At 51.8% G+C, this 21,796-nt stretch overlaps 2 protein-coding genes across 3 annotated transcripts in view; one reads left to right on the forward strand and one right to left on the reverse strand.

Moving 5' to 3' along the window:
* The window catches only part of LOC134944063 (caspase-8-like), a 314,204-nt gene extending 298,240 nt beyond the window's left edge, over positions 1–15,964 (forward strand). Inside the window, exon 9 of the transcript XR_010181842.1 lies at positions 15,349–15,964. The gene's annotated coding sequence lies outside the window, so the exon portion shown is untranslated. The remainder of the gene's footprint in view (positions 1–15,348) is intronic.
* TRAK2 (trafficking kinesin protein 2) overlaps positions 1–21,796 on the reverse strand; it is a 252,517-nt gene that overhangs the window by 55,227 nt on the left and 175,494 nt on the right. The window contains exons 7-13 of one of the 2 annotated variants that reach the window (XM_063932597.1): positions 17,047–17,125; positions 10,134–10,264; positions 8,520–8,594; positions 3,922–4,059; positions 3,756–3,835; positions 2,813–3,007; positions 653–936 (exon numbers count right to left, since the gene is read on the reverse strand). In XM_063932597.1, coding sequence (XP_063788667.1) covers positions 653–936; positions 2,813–3,007; positions 3,756–3,835; positions 3,922–4,059; positions 8,520–8,594; positions 10,134–10,264; positions 17,047–17,125 — 982 coding nt within the window. Of the gene's footprint in view, positions 1–652; positions 937–2,812; positions 3,011–3,755; positions 3,836–3,921; positions 4,060–8,519; positions 8,595–10,133; positions 10,265–17,046; positions 17,126–21,796 lie in introns of both variants that reach the window. The other variant, XM_063932596.1, reaches the window with a different exon arrangement.

Consider the following 21,796-nt stretch of genomic DNA (forward strand, 5'->3'; position numbering starts at 1 on the left):
CTGCACGACACTGGTTATGTATCCCGCCCGCGCCCCATTACATTCTCCGTACAGTACTACACCTCCTGCACGACACTGGTTATGTATCCCGCCCATTACATCCTCTGTACAGTACTACACCTCCTGCACGAGACCGGTTATGTATCCCGCCCGCGCCCCATTACATCCTCTGTACAGTACTACACCTCCTGCACGACACTGGTTATGTATCCCGCCCACGCCCCATTACATTCTCCGTACAGTACTACACCTCCTGCACGACACTGGTTATGTATCCCGCCCGCACCCCATTACATCCTCTGTACAGTACTACACCTCCTGCACGACACTGGTTATGTATCCCGCCCATTACATCCTCTGTACAGTACTACACCTCCTGCACGACACTAGTTATGCATCTCGCCCGCACCCCATTACATTCTCTGTACAGTACTACACCTCCTGCACGACACTGGTTATGTATCCCGCCCGCTCCCCATTACATTCTCCGTACAGTACTAAGCCTCCTGTAATTCCAGGACGTTGTCTCTGGGTCCCCTCCATATTTGCTCTATGCTCCGCAGACATCTGCAGCACGGTACACATGAAGTTCTGAAGTTTTAGCTTTACACAGTCGCCATTTACTCTACATATGATGCTCTGCAACACTCACCTTCAAGGGGCTTAACGATTTGCAGTTTCTCCGGTAAGAGGCTGCGCAGGGAGGTGGTGGTGGAGGAGGAGTCGGTGATGTCGGAGAAGTTGGTTGCCATGGAGAGGACACTTCCGCTTGGAGTGATGCCGCCACTGTGTTCTGTCTTGTCCTCCAGCAGCTTCAGTCTCCGCTCACACTCGTCCCTGAAAAACTGCTTCTCACTTAGGTAGTTCTGGCGCCGGAGGTGGAGCCTGTGCAGAGCGGTCTCCAGATTACTGTCTCCTGGGATGGCTGGCTGGTCTCTGGAATATGGGACAGAATATCACGCGTGGCAAACAGAGGATGGAAAAGTTTTGCCTACTGAACCCATATACCTCATTGCCCCGGTACAGCACCCGTATACCCCAGTGCCCCTGTACAGCCCCCATATACCCCAGTGTCCCTGTACAGCGCCCATATACCCCAGTGCCCCTATAAAGCACAGATATACCATAGTGCGCCTGTACAGCGACCATATACCCCAGTGCCCCTGTACAGCGCCCATATACCCCAGTGCCCAAGTACAGCGCCCATATACCCCATTGCCCCTGTACAGCGCCCATATACTCCAGTGCCCCTGTACAGCGCCCATATACCCCAGTGCCCCTGTACAGCGCCCATATACCCCAGTGCCCCTGTACAGCGCCCATATACCCCAGTGCCCCTGTACAGCGCCCATATACCCCAGTGCCGCTGTACAGCGCCCATATACCCCAGTGCCCCTGTACAGCGCCCATATACCCCAGTGCCCCTATAAAGCACAGATATACCCCAGTGCCCCTGTACAGCCCCAATATACCCCAGTGCCCCTGTACAGCGCCCATATACCCCAGTGCCCCTGTACAGCGCCCATATACCCCAGTGCCCCTGTACAGTCCCCATATACCCCAGTGCCCCTGTACAGCGCCCATATACCTCAGTGCCCCTGTACAGCACTAATATACCCCAGTACCCCTGTACAGTCCCCATATACCCTAGTGCCCCTGTACAGCCCCCATATACCCCAGTGCCCCTGTACAGCCCCCATATACCCCAGTGCCCCTGTACAGCGCCCATATACCCCAGTGCCCCTATAAAGCACAGATAGACCCCAGTGCCCCTGTACAGCCCCAATATACCCCAGTGCCCCTGTACAGCGCCCATATACCCCAGTGCCCCTGTACAGCGCCCATATACCCCAGTGCCCCTGTACAGCGCCCATATACCTCAGTGCCCCTGTACAGTCCCCATATACCCCAGTGCCCCTGTACAGCACCCATATACCCCAGTGCCCCTGTACAGCGCCCATATACCCCAGTGCCCCTATAAAGCACAGATATACCCCAGTGCCCCTGTACAGCCCCAATATACCCCAGTGCCCCTGTACAGCGCCCATATACCCCAGTGCCCCTGTACAGCGCCCATATACCCCAGTGCCCCTGTACAGTCCCCATATACCCCAGTGCCCCTGTACAGCACCCATATACCCCAGTGCCCCTGTACAGCGCCCATATACCTCAGTGCCCCTGTACAGCGCCCATATACTCCAGTGCCCCTGTACAGCGCCTATATACCCCAGTGCCCCTGTACAGCGCCCATATACCCCAGTGCCCCTGTACAGCGCCCATATACCCCAGTGCCCCTGTAAAGCACAGATATACCCCAGTGCCCCTGTACAGCCCCAATATACCCCAGTGCCCCTGTACAGCGCCCATATACCCCAGTGCCCCTGTACAGCGCACATATACCTCAGTGCCCCTGTACAGCGCCCATATACTCCAGTGCCCCTGTACAGCGCCCATATACCCCAGTGCCCCTATAAAGCACAGGTACACCCCAGTGCCCCTGTACAGCGCCTATATACCCCAGTGCCCCTGTACAGCGCCCATATACCCCAGTGTCCCTGTACAGCGCCCATATACCCCAGTGCTCCTGTACAGCGCCCATATACCCCAGTGCCCCTGTACAGTCCCCATATACCCCAGTGCCCCTGCACAGCACCCAAGGTGCGGATATATATTCTCAGCACCATTTAGACCATGCTAGACCTTACTAGACGCAATATCAGATACTGTATACAGCCGGGCAGACAGGGAATCCTGATTAGCATCTGTGCAGCGTACAGTTACTATAGAGAAAGGGTGACTCTGTGATACCTACCTAATGTCTGGCTTCCTCAGGTCTTCTGCCATGGAGCACACGTCAGGATTCTTCTGCTCGGTCCCATAAGGCAGAGCCGTCATCACCACGCCAGAGCGGTTAGAGCCAGGTATAGGCAGAGGATGTGGGACGCAAGATCGGGAACAGAGTTCATTTGCCACCTTCACAGTATCAAACACACGGTTTGGATGCCTCCTACTTGGAGGGTAAAAGAAGAGACTATTACCATCCCCGAGCCTCCCTCCAAACTCACTGAGCAGTGGTCAGAATACATGGTGGCAGCTGTCTACAGGGGAGATGTATCAAGCCTCGGAGAGAGGAAAAGTGCAGAAGTTGCCCAAACCACTCACTCATAGACTGTGCTAGTCATACAAGGGGGGGGTTTGTGGCCATTGAATATTCACTGGAAGGTGTTCTCCAGTGGCCCCCTCAGCTGAAATAACTGCCCACCCCTGATGTACACTATGGTACAGCCCCACGTGTAGCTGCCGTCACATCATATAGAGCCTACAATATACACTATGGTACAGCACCATGGTACAGCCCCATGTGTAGCCACCGTCACATCAGCTAGAGCCTACAATGTACACTAAGGTACAGCACCATGGTACAGCCCATGTGTAGCCGCCGTCACATCAGCTAGAGCAGGGGGGTTATACTGCCCAGCAATGCAAACGCAATTCAACAGCGATAGCATCGAATAGACGTTGACCCCTGCGTGTAGGCAGGGGCACCACCACCATGTTTCCTGGATCAGCCAGCCTTGAAAACGGCCATGACACGCCTTCGCTTCCTGCCCCCCAGCCCCACGTTGCGTCACCGCCCCTGGATGCCTGTTGCCTGTCAATCATGACGCGATTGCATCCTTCATGACGCAGACGGCAACACCCCGGCATTCAGAGCGATTGCAGCCATTGGCCTGATGTCAGGGACACCCTCTTACCTTCTCTCCATGGTGCTGGACTCATCCTCTAGGCTGAGCTCCCTCCGCATGGTGCCCTCTATCTCCGCTGCCAGGGAGTCCTGCACCAAAGCACACAGCTGATATTACGCTACGCTTTGTTCCCAGCCCTTTCTTCACGTATTAGTTTTATTCTCATCTCTCTTACCACTGGGAAGACGCTGCAGGACTGGGGCCTCCTCAGCAGGGCGGAAGGACTCGCTTTGCAGCGCAGCAATTTCAGTTCATCCCGAGTCTCCTGCAGAATCCCCTGACATTCCACATTGCGGTCCTGCAACTCGTGCAGCTGCAGAAAAAGTCACACACTGTGTAAAATTGCTGCACTCTACTGTTACGTCACGCAGCTGCCCTGAAAACGCTGCTGACGCACCCCCATTTTCCTGGCGCCACCCCCGCATCCGTAATGTGTTTGTCCGCGCAGCTGCGATGCAGCCACTGCACATGCTCAGTTTGTTGCCACCGGCAAACTGCGCTGCGGGCCGATTCGGCGGCAGGGTTAGAATGACGCACAGTATAGAAGTGTCATATATCCTATCACTCAGCACAGTCTCCTACTGCGTCCTAGTTGCATTGTGTTGCGACTAAGATGCATTTTTAGCAAGAAAAGACGCTGGACACTAGCAGAGCTGCACGGGACCTCAATACGTCATGCCGGGCATATCACGCTGTGTGGCGTATTGTGGCTGGACGACGCATCTGTAAACAATGCAAAGCTGCGCTAAAGGCATTTCAGTGACAGAGGGTCAAATGTATTAAGCCTGGTGCAGTGATAAAGTGGAAGGTGATAAAATCCCAGCCAATCAGCTCCTAACTGTAATTTTTCAAACCCAGCTTGTAACATGGCAGTTAGGAGCTGATTGGCTGGTGCGTTTATCACCTTTCACTTTATCACTTCACCAGGCTTTATAAATCTGCGGCAGTGTGTGTTAGTCATCTATACACAGGGACACAGGCCCCGGGGAACACACAGCCGCACGCTATCCCAGTTACAGGGACACAGACCCCAGGGAACACACAGCTGCACGCTATCCCAGTTACAGGGACACAGGCCCCGGGGAACACACAGCCGCACGCTATCCCAGTTACAGGGACACAGGCCCCGGGGAACACACAGCTGCACGCTATCCCAGTTACAGGGACACAGGCTCCGGGGAACACACAGCTGCATGATAACCCAGTTACAGGGACACAGGCCCCCGGGGAACACACAGCCGCACGCTATCCCAGTTACAGGGACACAGGCCCCGGGGAACACACAGCTGCACGCTATCCCAGTTACAGGGACATAGGCCCCGGGGAACACACAGCTGCATGATAACCCAGTTACAGGGACACAGGCCCCCGGGGAACACACAGCCGCACGCTATCCCAGTTACAGGGACACAGGCCCCAGGGAACACACAGCTGCACGCTATCCCAGTTACAGGGACACAGGCCCCGGGGAACACACAGCTGCATGATATCCCAGTTACAGGGACACAGGCCCCGGGGAACACACAGCCGCACGCTATCCAGTTACAGGGACACAGGCCCCGGGGAACACACAGCCGCACGCTATCCCAGTTACAGGGACACAGGCCCCGGGGAACACACAGCCGCACGCTATCCCAGTTACAGGGACACAGGCCCCGGGGAACACACAGCCGCACGCTATCCCAGTTACAGGGACACAGGCTCCGGGGAACACACAGCCGCACGCTATCCCAGTTACAGGGACACAGGCGCACGCTATCCCAGTTACAGGGACACAGGCTCCGGGGAACACACAGCCGCACGCTATCCCAGTTACAGGGACACAGGCCCCGGGGAACACACAGCCGCACGCTATCCCAATTACAGGGACACAGGCCCTGGGGAACACACAGCCGCATGATATCCCAGTTACAGGGACACAGGCTCCGGGGAACACACAGCCGCACGCTATCCCAGTTACAGGGACACAGGCCCCGGGGAACACACAGCCGCACGCTATCCCAGTTACAGGGACACAGGCCCCGGGGAACACACAGCCGCACGCTATCCCAGTTACAGGGACACAGGCCCCGGGGAACACACAGCTGCACGCTATCCCAGTTACAGGGACACAGGCTCCGGGGAACACACAGCCGCACGCTATCCCAGTTACAGGGACACAGGCCAGGGGGGAACACACAGCTGCACGCTATCCCAGTTACAGGGACACAGGCCTCGGGGAACACACAGCTGCACGCTATCCCAGTTACAGGGACACAGGCCCCGGGGAACACACAGCCGCACGCTATCCCAGTTACAGGGACACAGGCCCTGGGGAACACACAACCGCACGCTATCCCAGTTACAGGGACACAGGCCCCGGGGAACACACGGCTGCACGCTATCCCAGTTACAAGGACACAGGCCCCGGGGAACACACAGCCGCACGCTATCCCAGTTACAGGGACACAGGCCCCGGGGAACACACAGCTGCACGCTATCCCAGTTACAGGGACACAGGCCCCGGGGAACACACAGCTGCACGCTATCCCAGTTACAGGGACACAGGCTCCGGGGAACACACAGCCGCACGCTATCCCAGTTACAGGGACACAGGCTCCGGGGAACACACAGCCGCACGCTATCCCAGTTACAGGGACACAGGCCCCGGGGAACACACAGCTGCACGCTATCCCAGTTACAGGGACACAGGCCCGGGGAACACACAGCCGCACGCTATCCCAGTTACAGGGACACAGGCCCCGGGGAACACACAGCCGCACGCTATCCCAGTTACAGGGACACAGGCCCCGGGGAACACACAGCCGCACGCTATCCCAGTTACAGGGACACAGGCCCCGGGGAACACACAGCCGCACGCTATCCCAGTTACAGGGACACAGGCCTTGGGGAACACACAGCCGCACGCTATCCCAGTTACAGGGACACAGGCCCCGGGGAACACACAGCTGCATGATATCCCAGTTACAGGGACACAGGCCCCGGGGAACACACAGCCGCACGCTATCCCAGTTACAGGGACACAGGCCCCGGGGAACACATAGCTGCACGCTATCCCAGTTACAGGGACACAGGCCCCGGGGAACACACAGCCGCACGCTATCCCAGTTACAGGGACACAGGCCCCGAGGAACACACAGCCGCACGCTATCCCAGTTACAGGGACACAGGCCTTGGGGAACACACAGCCGCACGCTATCCCAGTTACAGGGACACAGGCCCCGGGGAACACACAGCTGCACGATATCCCAATTACAGGGACACAGGCCCCGGGGAACACACAGCCGCACGCTATCCCAGTTACAGGGACACAGGCCCCGGGGAACACACAGCCGCACGCTATCCCAGTTACAGGGACACAGGCCCCGGAGAACACACAGCCGCACGCTATCCCAGTTACAGGGACACAGGCCCTGGGGAACACACAGCCGCACGCTATCCCAGTTACAGGGACACAGGCCCCGGGGAACACACAGCTGCATGATATCCCAATTACAGGGACACAGGCCCCGGGGAACACACAGCCGCACGCTATCCCAGTTACAGGGACACAGGCCCCGGGGAACACATAGCTGCACACTATCCCAGTTACAGGGACACAGGCCCCGGGGAACACACAGCCGCACGCTATCCCAGTTACAGGGACACAGGCCACGAGGAACACACAGCCGCACGCTATCCCAGTTACAGGGACACAGGCCTTGGGGAACACACAGCCGCACGCTATCCCAGTTACAGGGACACAGGCCCCGGGGAACACATAGCTGCACACTATCCCAGTTACAGGGACACAGGCCCCGGGGAACACACAGCCGCACGCTATCCTAGTTACAGGGACACAGGCCCCGGGGAACATACAGCCGCACGCTATCCCAGTTACAGGGACACAGGCCCCGGGGAACACACAGCTGCACGCTATCCCAGTTACAGGGACACAGGCCCCGGGGAACACACAGCCGCACGCTATCCCAGTTACAGGGACACAGGCCCCGGGGAACACACAGCCGCACGCTATCCCAGTTACAGGTACACAGGCCCCGGGGAACACACAGCCGCACGCTATCCCAGTTACAGGGACACAGGCCCCGGGGAACACACAGCTGCACGATATCCCAGTTACAGGGACACAGGCCCCGGGGAACACACAGCCGCACGTTATCCCAGTTACAGGGACACAGGCCCCGGGGAACACACAGCCGCACGCTATCCCAGTTACAGGGACACAGGCCCCGGGGAACACACAGCCGCACGCTATCCCAGTTACAGGGACACAGGCCCCGGGGGAACACACAGCCGCACGCTATCCCAGTTACAGGGACACAGGCCCCGGGGAACACACAGCTGCATGATATCCCAGTTACAGGGACACACAGCTGCATGATATCCCAGTTACAGGGACACAGGCCCTGGGGAACACACAGCCGCACGCTATCCCAGTTACAGGGACACAGGCCCCAGGGAACACACAGCCGCACGCTATCCCAGTTACAGGGACACAGGCCCCGGGGAACACACAGCTGCACGCTATCCCAGTAACAGGGACACAGGCCCCGGGGAACACACAGCTGCATGATATCCCAGTTACAGGGACACAGGCCCCGGGGAACACACAGCCGCACGCTATCCCAGTTACAGGGACACAGGCCCCGGGGAACACACAGCCGCACGCTATCCCAGTTACAGGGCTACTAGTACAACAGATGCAGGCCATAAGTAAGCAGTAAGTGGGACATAAAGACATGACAGACATAAAGCCGCTTCCGGCCGTCTCACCTCCGCGGTCAGCTGTCGCTGAGCCTCCTTGGACGCCTGTAAGTGAATTCTCAGCTCCTCTTTCTCTAATGCGCTCTATTCAGGAGAGATTTGGAAAATTTTATTTTTCTAGCACAATTCAAACAATGAAAAACAGCTCTTATTGGCAGCTATGGGGGTCCTGCAACGCCCCGATTGTGTTTATTGCCCCTCACCGTGTCCTACAACGCCCCGATTGTGTTTATTGCCCCATACCATGTCCTGCAACGCCCTGATTGTGTTTATTGCCCCATACCGTGTCCTGCAACGCCCTGATTGTGTTTATTGCCCCATACTGTGATCTGCAACGCCCTGATTGTGTTTATTGCCCCATACCGTGTCCTGCAACGCCCTGATTGTGTTTATTGCCCCATACTGTGTCCTGCAACGCCCTGATTGTGTTTATTGCCCCATACCTTGTCCTGCAACGCCCCGATTGTGTTTATTGCCCCATACCGTGTCCTGCAACGCACTGATTGTGTTTATTGCCCCATACTGTGTCCTGCAACGCCCTGATTGTGTTTATTGCCCCATACTGTGTCCTGCAACGCCCCGATTGTGTTTATTGCCCCATACCGTGTCCTGCAACGCCCCGATTGTGTTTATTGCCCCATACCATGTCCTGCAACGCCCTGATTGTGTTTATTGCCCCATACTGTGTCCTGCAACGCCCTGATTGTGTTTATTGCCCCATACCGTGACCTGCAACGCCCCGATTGTGTTTATTGGCCCTCACCCATTAAGTTCTATTAGATTTACATACACCCGCCAGGGACGACCTGCACAGCTGACACTGTGTAATATGGGTGTTAGGGGTCCTGTGGCACATAATGGCCCCGCTGAGGGGTACCGTGGCACATAATGGCCCCGCTGAGGGGTAGCGTGGAACATAATGGCACCGCTGAGGGGTACCGTGGAACATAATGGCCCCGCTGAGGGGTACCGTGGCACATAATGGCCCCGCTGAGGGGTACCGTGGCACATAATGGCACCGCTGAGGGGTACCGTGGCACATAATGGCACCGCTGAGGGGTACCGTGGCACATAATGGCACCGCTGAGGGGTACCGTGGCACATAATGGCCCCGCTGAGGGGTACCGTGGCACATAATGGCCCCGCTGAGGGGTACCGTGGCACATAATGGCCCCGCTGAGGGGTACCGTGGCACATAATGGCCCCGCTGAGGGGTATCGTGGAACATAATGGCACCACTGAGGGGTACCGTGGCACATAATGGCCCCGCTGAGGGGTACCGTGGCACATAATGGCACCGCTGAGGGGTACCGTGGCACATAATGGCCCCGCTGAGGGGTACCGTGGCACATAATGGCACCGCTGAGGGGTACAGTGGCACATAATGGCCCTGCTGTGGGCACGGTGGTGCGCATTTATTCTCCCTCCAGGGGGGTTGTGGAACCCTAAGAGGGACAATAGTTGTCGGGATTCCGACGCCGGTATACTGAGCGCCGGTATCCCAACAGCCGGCATACTGAATACCACCCATATAAATGCACACTGATGACAGAAGCATGCGTTGCGCTGAGTTGTCGCCTGGCATCACGCCGTGTGTGAGAGGAGGGCGGGGACTGTACGCACCTCCCGCAGTTTGTGTTGCAGGTCTACAATCTGTGTGAGCACAGCGGAAATCTCCTCCTGGTACCGGACAATCTCCTCGGATTTATCGGACAACTCATCGGTCAGTTTGCTGATCTGGACGTTAGATTCCCCTGAAATGAGATCTGAGTCAGTATCTTACACTGAGTGATTACATTCTGCACGTGAACAATAAAGCAGCGCTGCACTTAGGGCCGACTCAGACCTGATCGCTGCGGGCGCTTATCAAACTACTGTGCATGCATTTACACCGCAATGCGCAAGCGCGTCGCCAAACAGCGGCAGGATGGTGCAAAAATTTCGATCGCACAGACGTTTGCAAGGTGATTGACAGGAAGATGACGTATGGGGGAGGTAACTGGATGTTTTCTGGGCGTGTCTGGAAAAACGCAGGCGCTCCCAAGCGATTTCAGGGCGGGTGTGTGACATCAGCTCCGGCCCCGATCACCCTGATTCCTTCGCACTGGAGGAGTAAGTCTGAGCTGCGCACACACTGGAAAATCATTGGATGGTGAGTGTGATGGGAACGGATTTGCAGCTGTCCGCGGACTGAGGGAATTTTCGCACGGCGTACACAAGCAATCACACACTTGCACGGGGCAATTTATCACTCACCCTGGGCGGTGACTATCTGATCGCAGGACAGTGTAAATTGCAGCGATCCGGTCAGAATTAGACCCTTAATGCTGGAGGTATAAACTAACCACAAATCACGCTGTGTCACTGGTTTCATGGCAGATGGGAAAAGCCACAAATCCTGAGACAGGACATACGGCGAGAATGATATCACTGGTCCCGGCCACACTCCTACAGTCAGCCCCTGCCCTCTGCGGCACCACCCTGAGGAGACGCCACAGAGAAGTGGCTCAGGCAGAAGTGCAGAGACGTGGTGGTATGATTCGCACCATCGTGGCCGACCCCAGTGGCTAACGCAAGTCATCCAGCACCCCCCCCAGGGACACACGTCAGCAGAAAATGGCTGGTATCTGTGGTAGGGGGGCCCTGCTCGGGAGTTTCCCATATATTCCAGGAGACTACACCCAGCCTATCAATAAACCTGAGTCAGGGGTGCACCACCAACCCGTGGGATCACACTTCTTATTCTGCATACTATGATACAAGTACCATTGGCCTACAAACAGCTCTGCCATCTACTGCATGAATAACTTAGAGAAAGTTCTGTGTACTAGTCACATAGGCATCAGTGCATTTTAGTCTCCAGGAAAATGGCTGCCGTCAGTAGTAGAGAAGACACTGTAAGATGGTAGTTAATTCACCTGAAATGGATGTCCTAGTAAAACTTTATTTATGAGCTTCCCCTCGGCAGAATGAACAAGACTGGAGTGGTACTATTTATTTCTTCATCATGTAACACCGTGTGTGAGATGGGGCATTGCGCAGACTTCAGTCATTTAAGGCAACACTAAATTGTTTTTGTCTTCAATCAAATTGTTTCTTTAAATTTAATGGCCACATCGCCACAACCTTACATCCTATTATATTTGGCCCAAAGTCATAATTTTACCACTTAGGGGTCTATTCAGTTATTGTCAGAATTCCTGACTTGTCGGAAAAATGGCACTTCCTTTCTTAGGTCCAATCTGGATTCGACCTATTCAGCGCCGTTTCTCTGACAAATCGGAAATTCTGACTTCTTCTTACTTTACGAAGGCGGCGGAAAGCGTTATCAGACAAAATAGCTACGGAGCCGGCAGCCGTACTAACCCTTACCACACATGGGAGACAACGCACTCACGGAGGCCAGCGCCGCATGGCCACACACAGCGTATACGCTGTTTCTACATAGTCAGCATTTGGGAGTCAGCGTAACCATTCAGACCAGTCTCACTGGTCATACACAGCAGTACCGTTGTACCACTGCAGCCAGCGGGATTTCCTGCTCAGAGGAGATATCCCGGGAGTTTTATTTACACCGGGACACCTGCAGCATTTGGACATGGTCATCTACCTCTGGATATGTCCAACATTTAATGGATAAATGGCACCAGTGGCCGGGAGGAGGTTCGTTACCAATACGCAGGACAGCGGTGTGGCCGGAGAGACTAACCAGCCACACGTGTAATGGCGGCCGCAGCACTGAAGGGGTTAACCCCTAGTGCCCGGCGCCATTAGGAGGACAATGGGCGCTTGGCGCCACTTTTAAACTGTGCACTGGCGCTAGTCGCCATCTTTAAATGTTTTGTGGGTGCTAGGCACCGGGTAGTTAAAATATGTTTAATAATGTGTCATATGTTATATCGCTGCGCAGTGCGCAGTTGGAGAATGATGGACTGCATGGACAGGGCACTTATGAGGTAAGTACAAGATATTTTGTTTCTAAAAAGGCCTTGAAAATAGTTTGTGAGACACTTTTTGCGAAGTCGTATGGTAATTGTCCTAGCTCCAGACTTGCTATCTACAAGTAAGTGTCAATTAGCCGGCCTCTTGGTGGCCAAACATCTTTGAAATGCAAACGAAGGTGGAAGGAAGACTACTTGCAAGGTGTGGGAAAACTTATTGGGCGCTAGAAGGGAATCAGGCAGCCTGGGATACACCTACGGGGTTTTCCTTCTTTCCCCCAAAAATACAAATGTCAAGGGATGGTGCTGTACCTTGGGCGCCTATCCTTTCTGTGGACTTATGACAGGGCCAAAACAATGGTCACCTTATAATACTGGTAACTGTGTGGGTGTGATTTAGAAAACTGATAACGTACAGTGTAATAATAAAATTAACACATAATTTAATACACAATTACATAAAACAACTAAAAGTGTACCAATATGGTAAGCTAGGAGCCGCAGGTGTTAAATAGGACAGGGTGGTCCGTCCAAGCTTCACCCCGCTCTGGCTCCTAAGCTTAATAGTGGGTCGATATCCCCGGATGGATGACAATACTTGTATAATTTTGTTCAAACAAAGCTGAAACGTTCCGGTGAGGTAGCTGAGGAGCCGCAGGTGTTTATGAAAAGCAGGGTGGTCCAGACTTCACCCTGCTCTGGCTCCCAAGTTTACCACGGGTCGATGTCAGATGGATGAGCAATCAGAGTTCCTTCTTTGGTCCAGTAGCCGAAGATCAGGTAGCTAACGCGTTTCGAGATATATAACCTCTTCCTCAGGGCTTGATGGTTCTTTTCCTCTTCAGATTTGGTGGTAGTTGGAGCTGTTCCAGTGCACGGCATGCCGGTTGGCTCCGGTCCCGGGGAGCAGGGAGAGGAGAGCTCTCCTCACCCTGCTCCCCGGGACTGGAGCCAACCGGCATGCCGTGCACTGGAACAGCTCCAACTACCACCAAATCTGAAGAGGAAAAGAACCATCAAGCCCTGAGGAAGAGGTTATATATCTCGAAACGCGTTAGCTACCTGATCTTCGGCTACTGGACCAAAGAAGGAACTCTGATTGCTCATCCATCTGACATCGACCCGTGGTAAACTTGGGAGCCAGAGCAGGGTGAAGTCTGGACCACCCTGCTTTTCATAAACACCTGCGGCTCCTCAGCTACCTCACCGGAACGTTTCAGCTTTGTTTGAACAAAATTATACAAGTATTGTCATCCATCCGGGGATATCGACCCACTATTAAGCTTAGGAGCCAGAGCGGGGTGAAGCTTGGACCACCCTGCCCTATTTAACACCTGCGGCTCCTAGCTTACCATATTGGTACGCTTTTAGTTGTTTTATGTAATTGTGTATTAAATTATGTGTTAATTTTATTATTACACTGTACGTTATCAGTTTTCTAAATCACACCCACACAGTTACCAGTATTATAAGGTGATCATTGTTTTGGCCCTGTCATAAGTCCACAGAAAGGATAGGCGCCCAAGGTACACCACCATCCCTTGACATGTGGAAGGAAGACTGTTTGGTTGCGTTGCAGCCTTTCCTGTTGTAATCCCAAACACTGGGTTTGCATGGAGATGTGAATGAGACAGAAACATTTGTATTTTGAAGCTATGTGTTAAATGTCTCAATGGCGAAGTGTAAACTCCCAGGTGGTAGGAATTGGAGTTTAAATTATACAAAACTTTGTGTGTGCCAGGAAGGAGGAAATCGCTTAATTATCTTATATCCTTTGAAAATGTAATTTATTTATTTTTTGTAAGATATCCTGATTGGATGGAAAGGATTGTGGTTTGTGATTTTACTGAATAAAAAGAGGAGGCCTGTGAGCCTCCAGAGTGTATTATACCAACTACTTTCTGCTGTGAACATCTTGCTGTACTGCTGAGCCTTTTTGAAGGCTGTATTTGGGCAAATAAAGATCTTCTGCCTAAAGACAACGCTTCATCTTGTGACCTGCAGGCCTATACAAAACATAGCCCCATCCTCCGGCTGTCCCGAGAGCACCCCAACGTCTCCAAGTTCCGCCTTCCGCCAGCTACCGGTAGAGGACTAGTGGGGATTCGTCCATACCACACAGATGTGGTAAGGCAGCGTGTCGGCACATACAGAGCAGAACCGTGGTTCCAAACGCCACGGCAGGTTAAGAGTTTGGTGGTGGCAGCATAAACCCGCCCACAGCGCAGTGGGTGGAGTCAGTAACAGGCGGTTACTGATGGTAAGCGGGAATCCCCTATGTGGCCAGGTCCCGTGTAACCTGAACATCCAATCAGTGTACTGGGGACGGGACGCGAAAGCGGTGACTGCTTTTCGTACGAGACCGTCCGGTCACAAGCGGTAATATATATATGCTTATTGACGTCTTCTCTGCATGGTGATTATTCAGTTCCCAGCTGCGCAATACTCCTGACTCCGTTGTTTCAGCTATAGGATGCTTTCTTCATACGCTGACTCTTAACACCAACGTTCTAATACTATTCCACTAAATCCTCACTGGATATATACGCCGTAATAAACATGATTATTGGTTTTTTTATGCTCCCTATTGTGTGGTCCACAACTACCAGCCAGGTCCTACTGACCGGAATTGAGAATCATATGAGATATTGGACACTTTCATTGTCGCTCAATTATCCCAGGATTGGGAAAAGAATATATATATATATATATATATATATATAAAAATATATATAATATTTATCATGGTGTGATTGCTGTGATTTTACGGTCGGCCGACATATGTTTACAATATTGTATTGATTGAGATATTGTGCTTTTCTATTATCTTTTAAATTAATAAAAAATAAAAGCTAATATTTTTAGTCTCATACCAGCGCTTTTTCACCTCATTACAGTATCTGGTGTGGAACGGATCAGCCTTCTAGCTCTGTATGTCACACATTAGTGCACAGGGAGAACACGGACTGCAGCGCCACACATCAGTAAATGTAAATAGCGAACGGTAATGCATCGCAGCGCTATACGTCTAGCACTGGAGGGGAAACCGTCAGACCAGCCAGTAGCTAAACACTTCAAAGAACTTAACCATGGTCTCCGCTATAAGATAATGGACCATGATCCTGAACACCACAGAGGGGGCGACAGAGCGAGAACACTTTCACAGACAGAAGCTAGATGGATTTATCGTATATCCACATGGTTTGAATGAACAACTTAACTTGAATTACTTTCTTTAAAGTAAGTCTGTCCTTTTGCTAAACTGCTGTGACTGTATCTAATTACTTCCAGTTATGCATAATTGTGTAGTGCTTGGTGTTGGAATTATTATTGTATTACTTAGCAACGAGCCTCCACCTCCCTGACGTCAGCCTGAGAGCAACTCGGACGCCGGTGTTTAAGGGCAGAAGGTGATTGTGCACTTGAGGTGTTTAGTGAAGGGTTGTAAGGTAAACTTGTTTCCCTTTTCTTATGTAATCCGGATGAAAATGTCTTAATAGAAATTGAAACATTGAGATAAGGAAGTGTCCTGAGTTGTTTATTGATATATTATGCTGTGAGTGCCGGCTTGCTCCCTGCTGCAGTACGTTATATATATATATATATATATATAGATATATATAGTGGTAGATGCTCAATTAGCTTAGTGATATCGTTCAGGTGCTTGAATGGGAGGGGTGTTTAACAAGAAAAAAAAGGGGCATTTTGTTTCCCCCAGCACCCTGAATATCAGTAACCAGACTTATATGCCACACAATACTGGAATTCAGAGATCTCGGTTACACATATTTGCGCAAATGTATGAATAAGCCCCAAAGCAGCGTCAAGGCCTCTCTGTATATTGGGGGTCCCTAGCTAGTGGCAGATGCTCAATTACCTTAGTGATATCATTCAGGTGCTTGAAAGGGAGGGGTATTTCTAAACAAGAAAAAAAAAGATAGAGAGAGAGATACATACATAAAGTACACACACACACACACACACACACACACACACACACACACACACACACACACACACACACACACTTGTATCACACCTATAATTTACAAAAAATTGATTTGGACACCAGTCCTCTTATACCATCATTTATGCCCCTAATTTGAGAGCTCTTTGTCATTTAGCTACATTATCCTTTATATTAAATCACACATTTCTTAGCAATCATACATACCCAGGACATTCAGTCACATCCATGTTAACGTAAAGCGCACATTTCAAAATAGTGTCACACCTAGGATTCAAACCCATGGCCTTCCATATTGCAGTCAGACCACCTGCTCAAGTAGCTATTTGCTCCTGTATGACAGTATTCTGAAATGTGTGCATTAAACAAAGAAGTGTGTGACTGAAGGGGCTTAGGGATGTGAGGGGGGATTTGGGGCAGCCAGGAGATGCTGGGGAGTAAAGAGTAAGTGAGACTGATGAAAAACAGAAAATGAATAGGTTCTGTAGAACAACGCCCCCTGCCTTGGGGTGCCCTGTACGGTGGCACATGCTGCAACCCCCTAGTTACGGTCCTGCACACAGGGTTAACAAGGTTCCTGGTACTAAAGCATGTGCCCGCCATAAGGGATTCGGTTTGCCACACTTACGAATTTCCTTCACACAGTCGATGACGAGTTGTTGTTCTTTTTCTTCGTAGGTTATTGTTTCTGTCTTCAGATGGGTGGCCTTAGGGAGAGCAGAAATGTCACATTAAATGGATGTAGGAGGTATATAGGCCTTAGGGAGAGCAGAAATGTCTCATTATATGGATGTAGGAGGTATATAGGCCTTAGGGAGAGCAGAAATGTCACATTATATGGATGTAGGAGGTATATAGGCCTTAGAGAGAGCAGAAATGTCACATTATATGGATGTAGGAGGTATATAGACCTTAGGGAGAGCAGAAATGTCACATTATATGGATGAAGGAGGGATATATGCCTTAGGGAGAGCAGAAATGTCACATTATATGGATGTAGGAGGTATATAGACCTTAGGGAGAGCAGAAATGTCACATTACATGGATGTAGGAGGTATATAGGCCTTAAGGAGAGCAGAAATGTCACATTACATGGATGTAGGAGGTATATAGGCCTTAGGGAGAGCAGAAATAATAAGATTTTACTTACCGATAAATCTATTTCTCGTAGTCCGTAGTGGATGCTGGGACTCCGTCAGGACCATGGGGATTAGCGGCTCCGCAGGAGACAGGGCACAAAAATAAAAGCTTTAGGACTAGGTGGTGTGCACTGGCTCCTCCCCCTATGACCCTCCTCCAAGCCTCAGTTAGGATACTGTGCCCGGACGAGCGTACACAATAAGGAAGGATTTTGAATCCCGGGTAAGACTCATACCAGCCACACCAATCACACCGTACAACCTGTGATCTGAACCCAGTTAACAGTATGACAAACGTAGGAGCCTCTGAACAGACGGCTCACAACAATAACAACCCGATTTTTTTGTAACAATAACTATGTACAAGTATTGCAGACAATCCGCACTTGGGATGGGCGCCCAGCATCCACTACGGACTACGAGAAATAGATTTATCGGTAAGTAAAATCTTATTTTCTCTGACGTCCTAGTGGATGCTGGGACTCCGTCAGGACCATGGGGATTATACCAAAGCTCCCAAACGGGCGGGAGAGTGCGGATGACTCTGCAGCACCGAATGAGAGAACTCCAGGTCCTCTTTAGCCAGGGTATCAAATTTGTAGAATTTTACAAACGTGTTCTCCCCCGACCACGTAGCTGCTCGGCAGAGTTGTAATGCCGAGACCCCTCGGGCAGCCGCCCAAGATGAGCCCACCTTCCTTGTGGAATGGGCCTTGATAGATTTAGGCTGTGGCAGGCCTGCCACAGAATGTGCAAGTTGAATTGTGCTACAAATCTAACGAGCAATCGTCTGCTTAGAAGCAGGAGCACCCAGCTTGTTGGGTGCATACAGTATAAACAGCGAGTCAGATTTTCTGACTCCAGCCGTCCTTTAAATATATATTTTCAATGCCCTGACAACGTCCAGCAACTTGGAATCCTCCAAATCGCTAGTAGCCGCAGGCACCACAATAGGCTGGTTCAGGTGAAACGCTGAAACCACCTTAGGCAGAAACTGAGGACGCGTCCGCAGTTCTGCCCTGTCCGAATGGAAAATCAGATATGGGCTTTTATACGATAAAGCCGCCAATTCTGACACTCTCCTGGCTGAAGCCAGGGCCAGTAGCATGGTTACTTTCCATGTAAGATATTTCAAATCCACCGATTTGAGTGGCTCAAACCAATGGGATTTGAGAAAATCCAAAACTACATTAAGATCCCACGGAGCCACAACCGGGGGCTGTATATGTAGTACTCCTTTTACAAAAGTCTGGACTTCAGGAACTGAAGCCAATTCTTTCTGGAAGAAAATCGACAGGGCCGAAATTTGAACCTTAATGGACCCTAATTTGAGGCCCATAGACAATCCTGTTTGCAGGAAATGTAGGAATCGACCCAGTTGAAATTCCTCCGTCGGGGCCTTCCTGGCCTCACACCACGCAACATATTTTCTCCAAATGCGGTGATAATGTTGTGCAGTCACCTCCTTCCTGGCTTTTACCAGGGTAGGGATGACCTCTTCCGGAATGCCTTTTTCCCTTAGAATTCGGCGTTCAACCGCCATGCCGTCAAACGCAGCCGCGGTAAGTCTTGGAATAGACACGGTCCCTGCTGAAGCAGGTCCCGTCTTAGAGGTAGAGGCCACGGATCTTCCGTGAGCATCTCCTGAAGTTCCGGGTACCAAGTTTTTCTTGGCCAATCCGGAGCCACGAGTATCGTTCTTACTCCCCTTTGCCGTATAATTCTCAGTACTTTTGGTATGAGAGGCAGAGGAGGAAACACATACACTGACTGGAACACCCACGGTGTTACCAGAGCGTCCACAGCTATTGCCTGAGGGTCTCTTGACCTGGCGCAATACCTGTCCAGTTTTTTGTTGAGGCGGGACGCCATCATATCCTCCTTTGGTTTTTCCCAACGGTTCACAATCATGTGGAAGACTTCTGGATGAAGTCCCCACTCTCCCGGGTGTAGATCGTGTCTGCTGAGGAAGTCCGCTTCCCAGTTGTCCACTCCCGGAATGAACACTGCTGACAGTGCTATCACATGATCTTCCGCCCAGCGAAGAATCCTTGCAGCTTCTGCCATTGCCCTCCTGCTTCTTGTGCCGCCCTGTCTGTTTACGTGGGCGACTGCCGTGATGTTGTCCGACTGGATCAACACCGGCTGACCCTGAAGCAGGGGTTTTGCCAGGCTTAGAGCATTGTAAATCGCTCTTAGCTCCAGTATATTTATGTGAAGAGACATCTCCAGGCTTGACCACACTCCCTGGAAGTTTCTTCCCTGTGTGACCGCTCCCCAGCCTCTCAGACTGGCATCCGTGGTCACCAGGACCCAGTCCTGCATGCTGAATCTGCGGCCCTCTAACAGATGAGCACTCTGCAACCACCACAGAAGAGACACCCTTGTCCGTGGAGACAAAGTTATCCGCTGATGCATCTGCAGATGCGATCCGGACCATTTGTCCAGCAGATCCCACTGAAAAGTTCGTGCGTGGAATCTGCCGAATGGAATCGCTTCGTAAGAAGCCACCATTTTTCCCAGGACTCTTGTGCATTGATGCACAGACACTTTTCCTGGTTTTAGGAGGTTCCTGACAAGTTCGGATAACTCCCTGGCTTTCTCCTCCGGAAGAAACACCTTTTTCTGAACCGTGTCCAGAATCATTCCCAGGAACAGCAGACGTGTCGTCGGGGTCAATTGAGATTTTGGAAAATTCAGAATCCACCCGTGCTGTTGCAGCACTACTTGGGTTAGTGCTACTACGTCCTCCAGCTGTTCTCTGGACCTTGCCCTTATCAGGAGATCGTCCAAGTAAGGGATAATTAATACGCCTTTTCTTCGCAGAAGAAACATCATTTCGGCCATTACCTTGGTAAAGACCCGAGGTGCCGTGGACAATCCAAACGGCAGCGTCTGAAACTGATAATGACAGTTTTGCACCACGAACCTGAGGTACCCTTGATGTGAAGGGCAAATTGGGACATGCAGGTAAGCATCCTTGATGTCCAGGGACACCATAAAGTCCCCTTCTTCCAGATTCGCTATCACTGCTCTGAGTGACTCCATCTTGAACTTGAATTTTTGTATGTACAGGTTCAAAGATTTCAGATTTAGAATAGGTCTTACCGAGCCGTCCGGCTTCGGTACCACAAATAGTGTGGAATAATACCCCTTTCCCTGTTGTAGGAGGGGTACCTTGACTATCACCTGCTGAGAATACAGCTTGTGAATGGCTTCCAATACCGTCGCCCTGTCTGAGGGAGACGTTGGCAGAGCAGACTTTAGGAACCGGCGAGGGGGAGACTTCTCGAATTCCAACCTGTAACCCTGAGATACTACCTGCAGGATCCAGGGGTCCACCTGTGAGTGAGCCCACTGTGCGCTGAAATTCTTGAGTCGACCCCCCACCGCCCCTGAGTCCGCTTGTAAAGCCCCAACGTCATGCTGAGGGCTTTGCAGAAGCCGGGGAGGGCTTCTGCTCCTGGGAGGGAGCTGCTTGGTGCACTCTCTTACCCTTTCCTTTGCCTCGGGGCAGATATGACTGTCCTTTTGCCCGCTTGTTCTTATAGGAACGAAAGGACTGCGGCTGAAAAGACGGTGTCTTTTTCTGTTGGGAGGGGACCTGAGGTAAAAAGGTGGATTTCCCGGCTGTTGCCGTGGCCACCAAATCCGATAGGCCGACCCCAAATAATTCCTCCCCTTTATACGGCAATACTTCCATATGCCGTTTGGAATCCGCATCACCTGACCACTGTCGCGTCCATAAACTTCTTCTGGCAGATATGGACATCGCACTTTTTAATTGCTCTATAGTCAATAAAATACTGTCCCTATCCAGGGTATCAATATTTTCAGTCAGGGAATCCGACCAAACCACCCCAGCACTGCACATCCATGCTGAGGCGATGGCTGGTCGCAGTATAACACCAGTATGAGTGTATATACTTTTCAGGGTAGTTTCCAGCCTCCTATCAGCTGGATCCTTGAGGGCGGCCGTTTCAGGAGACGGTAACGCCACTTGTTTTGATAAGCGTGTGAGTGCCTTATCCACCCTAGGGGGTGTTTCCCAGCGCGCCCTAACCTCTGGCGGGAAAGGATATAATGCCAATAACTTCTTTGAAATTAGCAGTTTTCTATCGGGGTTAACCCACGCTTCATCACACACTTCATTCAATTCCTCTGATTCAGGAAAAACTACAGGTAGTTTTTTCAGACCCCACATAATACCCCTTTTTGTGGTACTTGCAGCATCAGAGA

Source organism: Pseudophryne corroboree, chromosome 7 (assembly GCF_028390025.1).
Source record: "Pseudophryne corroboree isolate aPseCor3 chromosome 7, aPseCor3.hap2, whole genome shotgun sequence".
Taxonomy (NCBI): Eukaryota; Metazoa; Chordata; class Amphibia; order Anura; family Myobatrachidae; genus Pseudophryne; species Pseudophryne corroboree.